This window comes from Erigeron canadensis, chromosome 2 (assembly GCF_010389155.1).
Source record: "Erigeron canadensis isolate Cc75 chromosome 2, C_canadensis_v1, whole genome shotgun sequence".
NCBI lineage: Eukaryota > Viridiplantae > Streptophyta > Magnoliopsida > Asterales > Asteraceae > Erigeron > Erigeron canadensis.
Window position 1 is genome coordinate 13,400,778 of NC_057762.1, and position 7,205 is coordinate 13,407,982.

At 33.0% G+C, this 7,205-nt stretch overlaps 1 protein-coding gene across 1 annotated transcript; it reads left to right on the forward strand.

Moving 5' to 3' along the window:
• Nucleotides 1-680: 680 nt before the first annotated feature.
• On the forward strand, nucleotides 681-3,494 carry LOC122587739 (protein GET1-like). The gene is made up of 6 exons (XM_043759902.1): nucleotides 681-794; nucleotides 1,334-1,413; nucleotides 2,070-2,140; nucleotides 2,659-2,729; nucleotides 2,832-2,913; nucleotides 3,355-3,494. The coding sequence occupies exons 1-6, from the start codon at nucleotides 681-683 to the stop codon at nucleotides 3,492-3,494; spliced, it is 558 nt and encodes a 185-aa protein (XP_043615837.1).
• The last annotated feature ends 3,711 nt before the right edge of the window (nucleotides 3,495-7,205 follow it).

Below are 7,205 nucleotides of genomic sequence, written 5' to 3' on the forward strand. Positions count from 1 at the left end.
TTCGGTCTGGGTACACTTCTTGACCCGGTGTCATAATTGACCCGATGCTCACGCGTTTGGGTTTACACCCAATTGTTCGACTTGATTAACATATAAAGGGGTTTGGCCCATTTGAATCAATCAGTTATTATTTTACAAGGGCGGGGCCATTAGTCCTTGGGCTTGATTTTAAATTTTGAACTTTTGGCCCAAAAACGTTTGAGCCGATCTAGTTTAACCCATTAAGTAATTTAGCACAAATTATCTTTGTTTATCGATTCCATATTTGACTTTGCTTGGTAATCATTCATTTTTGCCCATTAAATACAGGTTTGACTCGTCTAGCTTATATCTTCGTTAAACCCATTGCATTTTCTTGTGTTTATCAACACACATTTACTGTTTACTTGTTTTGACACACTTTGCCTAATCCATCCCCATATTTGATTGTAAATTTACTTGTTATAACAAGTCTTGAATTGAAATTTTATAAAATTTATAATATGTAGAAATTTTGTACTCATGTAGACATTTAAGTTTTTATTAATAAAAATATTACCACCTTTCTATAATTGGGTCGACTTTACATACCATTATAACAAATGGCAACAATATACAGGTGGAATGAAATTTGCAAATGGTATAAACAAAGAATTGGAAAGAAATTTTATGAAATAGGAATCCAAGAATAAATGTTAGCGATGGATAAAAACCTAAAAGATGCTGGCAATACTAATTCATTAACATGTATATACGTATTCTTCATATCCACGGCTTTTCAATTCATTGACAAGTACATGGCACTCAAGAAAAGGGTAAAATGTCATATGAATGTTTTTTGTTTTCAGATTTGTACGAACATATAATAATTATATTTTCGGTCTTTGATTGATTAAAATGTATCTCATTAATTCTCACACATTCATCGTATGTTATTAATTAGGATTCAACCTGTAATTCATTCTAAACATTAGATTCAGAAACCACATCTAAACATCGTATAAAAGGTTCTGTTCATATCATAATGAAATTGGAATTATTATTTAGTGTGGCCATCGTAGTGTTAGGGGCATTAAATGTTTTATTCTTGACGTAACTGTTCAATTTGTCATCTTTAGCTGGTTATGAAATGTAATAAAGCTAGACGAATGATAATAATTTTTAATAATCAAATGAGTTTTTATTAATATGTGTCTTTTATTAAGTTTTGTGCCTAATATATTTCTTATATTATACGGAGTATATGTCATATAAGTTATGTACTTTTGCGAATGAGAGTATCTGTCCTATTTAACATTATTTGTTAGGATCAAATTGTTTGCTTATGAAAAATAACACTAATGTCCGGTGACAGAAAGCATCCATGAGTGATAAGGTTATGCAGCTCCGTTGCGAGATTAAAAGACTTTCGAAAGAGGCAGCTGCCTTTTCACAGTAAGTAATTAATCTAAGCAATTTTGCTTACTTTATTCTATTTGACAATTTAAAGCGTGATCAATTTAGCTATGTTCTTGTCATGTTTGTCAGAATTTCACAACAAATAGATAAAAGTATAGGGCCAACGTTAACGATGTTAATTTGAAGAATAATTCGTATTTTTAGGCACATGAATAGAACTTTTTATATAGAATGTTGTACATGTTTGACATAACTTTCATGATGCTTAAAATGTTTTTTTAAATTTCCTTACCTAGACATTTGACATTGGTGGAGGACTCGAAGCTGTCTCTACATTGAGAATTGGGCCAATTGATCTTTTATCAACTGGTACGGTACCACCATGTGACATAAATAAAGATTGCAAGTTAAAAGTTCAAATCTTTCTATATTTTATGATTTATTTGTGGGAATAATGAGTTACCGAGCTTGAGTTTGATACGGTGTGCGTTTTAGGTACCAAATGGTACATAGAACGAGAGAGTTCTCACTCATTAACATTTTTATTTTATTTTTTCTTTTCAGTTCATAATGTATTCTACATTGTTATCTTTTAAAAAACCGTAAACTTTAGTAGTATGAGTTTTACAAAACGGTTAGTTTTGCACTTAATAGTATAATCTGTAAATCTTATTCTGCATCATTCAATCTAGGCCTTCAACATTTGTACAAGCAGCAAAACTCAGGAGAAAAGCGGCAGCTAAGGAGAAAGAACTTGCTAAAAGTATGACGTGTATTTGCAACATTCCATAAATGCTTAATAAAGATGTTATACAAAGGGTTTTTATTTTCTAAAAAAACAAATAAAAGATTTGAAAACCCATTTTAATTAGAAAAATATAAAATAGGTTAAAGATGTAAGGGAGGGGAGGAAAGTGAAAAACAAGAAAAATATGTTTTCAAGTTTTCCATAGAAAAAGTGAAAAACATTGTTTTCTGCTTTATTGTAAAATATTTTTAGAAAACTATGATTAAAATGCGTTTTATGTTTTCCATGTTTTCATGGAAAACAAGAGTTGTTTTCTATGACCGAACGCACCCTAGGTGTTCCATTTTCACTTCTATATATATGTGCTAAGTTTCACCTTCTACTTGTGTTTGTATATAAATAATTATCTTGTCCTTGAGAAAAATAATGACTTCATATATATGTTTTACTTTGTTTATGTACAATAATTAATATGATTTGAATTTTTTTTTTTTCTTCACATCTATGTGAATTATTTAAACAATTTAATGCAGGTCAAGAGTCACTAACCAAAGAGATGAAAACGTCGTTTGGGTTATATGAGAGAATTCTCATGATTTCAAAGGTGAGCATAATATAGTATGCTTTTTTTCGAGATTGAGTTTGCAAAAAATATACATATTCTGAACTTGCAACTTGCAAGTATGATTTGCCAATTGTTCTACAGATTGTGGTTTACACTGCACTTACCATGTGGCTTTGGAGTGTTCCCGTGGCTACTTTATCCAATGAACTCGTGCAGCCTTTTGGTATTCCATTCTTGTGTTTGTTAAGCTAAATGGGTTGTATGAACCATTAAATCATTTTTACCTTTACCCTTTAAAATCCTCGTCGACATCTTTCATGCACTAAAACAAATTTGTTGTTTGTACGCACATCTTCTACATACTCTTTAAAAATGCGTCAAATTATGTCAGTTCACAATTAAATATGTGTACAAATAGTTTACATTCAAAAGTGAAAAAATGTAGAAGTTTCACATTTAGAAGTGTGAAGAAAAATGTTTACAAGCTAATAAGTGTGTACAATATTAGATTTGTATGCGCTTTTATATGTAAAGATCATTTTCTTCGCGGGTGATTCTTCGCGTTGAAAAATCGTTTCTTCGCGGGTGAGTTCTACGCAAGTGCGTAGAAATCATGTAACACCACGGGCTTACCACAACACAATATTGTCCGCTTTTCCCGCAGGCTCACGGCTTTGTTTTTGGTTGCTCGGGCAAACTTCCAAGAATGGTCACCCATTTGGCATTGCTGCCGCCCGAGCACGCTTAACTGTGGAGTATTCCTCTCATCCACAGTCAATACGCCCAAAACGCATTGTTATGTAAGACCAATGATATCACTTATAGACATGATCTCCCTTATATGTTAGTGATGTATGCTTTCACACCACTTGTAACACCTTACTTTGTTAAGTAAAGTGTGGAAGCGACGTTTAAAAATCTCATATGATTCATAACGAAATCAATACAAGACATTAAATGTTTTAAAAAGGTGTTACCAACAGTATCATTACCATAATTCTCATGCAATCAAAAATCAACATAACAAATGCTAAACAGCTAAATAATGTCCACTTAAATAAATGCAACTATGGGTAACTAAAGTCATTGTCCATAAACTCCAGTAAAAGCTACCCATCTCACAAGCAAGCTACTGATCAAAATCTAACCTGAGGGCACAACACATTTCAACAAAACACAAGTGTCAGCTTAAAAAGTCGAGTAAGATTACAGGTTAGTACAATAAAAGGATTGCCAATTAAAACATTTCAGAAGAAAGTATCTCACGCATACATATAGGCATCAGTCACACATACACATCATAAACAATATAAGGATTATCAAATCCTATAATGTACCTAGCAATCCTCCACAATCCACAATAGCACAATACATCCATTGCTCACGTTATCAACTTTATCACACTTTAATATCTCACGTAATCTGGGTATAATTATGACACTTTAATCAACATTAAAGGTTTTTTTGTGTGTAGGCGGTCATAGACCTCACTAGAAAACCTCACACCCGACAATGATGGGTAAACCTCTCAGTGGTCCATCGGCATCGTTTTGGATAGACATAACCAAATCCATGAGTAATCCGTTAAACTCTCGAAGTGGTAAATCACGCCACCCGGGTCAACTCTTGTCTCTCGTTGATTTGCTCACACAAAGATATCATGACTACTCTCGTATGATCTCTCGTGCACTACAGTCTAAATAGACTAATAGTGGGTTAAGCTTAACACTTTTCTACATAGCTCACGTAATGCTCGAGACTTTGCACACTTATTAAAATCCACATTAACTCACGACATATCCACATTAAATCACGGTATATTCACATTAACTCACGATATTTCTGCTTTACATTATTAGGGCCCTTAACGTGCACCGTGACATGACAACTTAAATAAATCTAGTGTACTATGTGTACAAGCCGTCAACAATAATCAACGATCGCACCACGCCACACTTATAACATGCATATCTACAAAATTTTGCATAAATAACACCCATAAATATCCTCCCACATATATCCCATACCCAACATATGCATGAGATAATTTATCAACATAAAAAAAGATTATATCAAAACCACATTTTGTTGTGTCCCCCAGCGTGACAAAAGTATGTTATCTTACCTCAACTGCTCCAGAGCAACTACAACAAGTTTACCAAGCTTGTTATACACTACCAAAAACCTATAAACAATCAACGATTTACAAATAAGTCGCACGAAATTACTGACCCTCTTGCTCGAGGGAAAGTAAATATAACAATAAATATTTTGTTTACTATGATTTAGATACTTCTATCAATGTTATTCGTCTTAATGAAAGTAGCTACCAAAACAATAATAATCTAGTGTACTGTGATGCAACAAACTCATAAGAGCATGACAACAGAAATATGGTATAATTAGTATTCTCCTTCTTTGAACCTAATAGACTCACACATGACCAGAAACTGATTTATCTTGGTGATATGATGCATAAAACATATGTAAGAAAAGGACAAATTTAACTTCTTTTCTAATTTTTTTTGCTGACTACTCGACAACCCCTAAAGCATAATTTGACTTCTCATTGATTTAGGCTACAGACATTAGAAACAACATATATAACTTATCATTAATTAGTATTAGTATTGATCATCTATATATAACATATCCATATAAATTATGAGAATGGAGGTAACAACAAAAGACAAACACTTACTCTGATGGTGGGTCACGATCACGATCAAAACACAACACCAAATATATGTATTTCTCGTTTTGCGGCTACAAACAAAAGCCTAAAATTCGTTTTTGTTCTTTTTATTTATTCGGCTACCTCACAATCAAGAGGGACAATATTATTATTTTTCTTCTGCTGCTGCTTCGCCCAAAAGACCACAAACTAGCCACCCTTCTTTTATTAATTTAGTCGTATAACCTCTTTTCTTTTGGCGTTTGCTGGCTGCTGTTACAAAAGAACTCACTAGGGCCGACTAGAACATAAGACTCATAATGGTATTTATATTACATATTGACATTCAGATATAGTTAACGACATGACATTTCAACTAAGAACTTCTCAAGTTTAACCTGATATTAATGAAAATACATACTGTTGGAATTAATATGATTCGTATTGTAAACATAATGAAAACATGATAATAATAATGTGTACCTGACGATCTAGAGGACCTTGTAAAAGCAATAATGTTTGCCATTGATGTCGGGTTTCCAAAACAAGATGATTGTTATTAGATGGGATTTAGAATTTACGAGAGAAACACACACAAGAATGAGATTAAGATTAGGGTTAAAAGTGTTGTACATGGCTCTTTATTTATAGAGAGAACATTTACAACTTTAGCCCCTAGTGTTTAATATGTGCAATATAAGTCTCCGTAGTTCCAATCATCTAATGAGAAATCCTATAATATGTCTTTATGAGTAAATACGCCCATCGTATAGTTACTAGACATAGGGATTTCAGTTATCGTCAATTATCATATCACGAATGATAAACGATCAGTGACGGTCACATTAACGTGGTTCCAACATTCTCCCACTTGACCAAGTGATCATTTATCTATGAGTATTCAATAAGTCCGACCGGGATAATACTCATTTTGTTTTAAACTGAAATCATAGTCAATAAGTACAATCTTAGAAAAGAACATCAACTCAGGACCCCCACTAGTCAAACTATGACTCAAATTTAAAATTAATAAGCAATTATCAATTGACTAAGACAAATTTTGTTAAATAATGTCTATACACTGTTATGAGCTCGAAGTGTAACTAATAGACAAATAAAATCTGAATATAGAGGAAATTTTTATTAAGATAATAATGACCAATAAGTAAAACATGCTATTATAATAGGTCCTTTAATTAGCCTCATCTTCGACACATGTCCTACGAAGATTTTAGGAGGAAGACCTTTGGTCATTGGATCCATTAGCATATTATGTGTACTTATGTACTCAATACAAAGAACATTTTCCTCAATCCGTTCATATACAACAGATACTTTGTATCGAGATACATCTCAGCGCCAGTTGAACTGTTACTGTTCAAGCAAGTTACGGTAGCTGAGTTAATCACAGGAAAGCTTCAATGGTCTATAAATAAAGTTGACGATTTTCGAGTCCACTGACTAGGTTCGTTAACAACATCTCATGACATGAAATTATGAACGTTCAGACATCATGGTAGACGTTGCAATCAGTTTCTACTTATGACTCTGTCAAAAGATAGGTTTGCCAGCTAATCATAAATATACATTCAGAAGTAGATTTCTTATTGGAATCAAAACATCCTACTACTTCTAAGTTGTCACTTCTTCTATAAGTTAATGTGTAGTCTTTGGTCCTTAGCAGATATCGTAGAACCTTTTAACCATTTTCCAATATGCTAATCGGGATTAGATAGTTAACTTCCAAGCATACCGGTGATATAAGCGATATCTGAACGAGTACGGACCTGAGCGTATGTAATGCTCCCAACTATCTATGAGTAAGGTATGTAAGTCCCAAC

What these genes read in the sequence shown, in the direction of transcription:
- LOC122587739 (XM_043759902.1), top strand. Translation starts at nt 681, where the DNA reads ATGGATAAAAACCTAAAAGATGCTGGCAATACTAATTCATTAACATGT. An exon ending in GAGGCAGCTGCCTTTTCACA is followed by an intron (nt 1,414 to 2,069) that starts GTAAGTAATTAA and finishes CATTCAATCTAG; the next exon opens with GCCTTCAACATTTGTACAAG. An exon ending in GGAGAAAGAACTTGCTAAAA is followed by an intron (nt 2,141 to 2,658) that starts GTATGACGTGTA and finishes AATTTAATGCAG; the next exon opens with GTCAAGAGTCACTAACCAAA.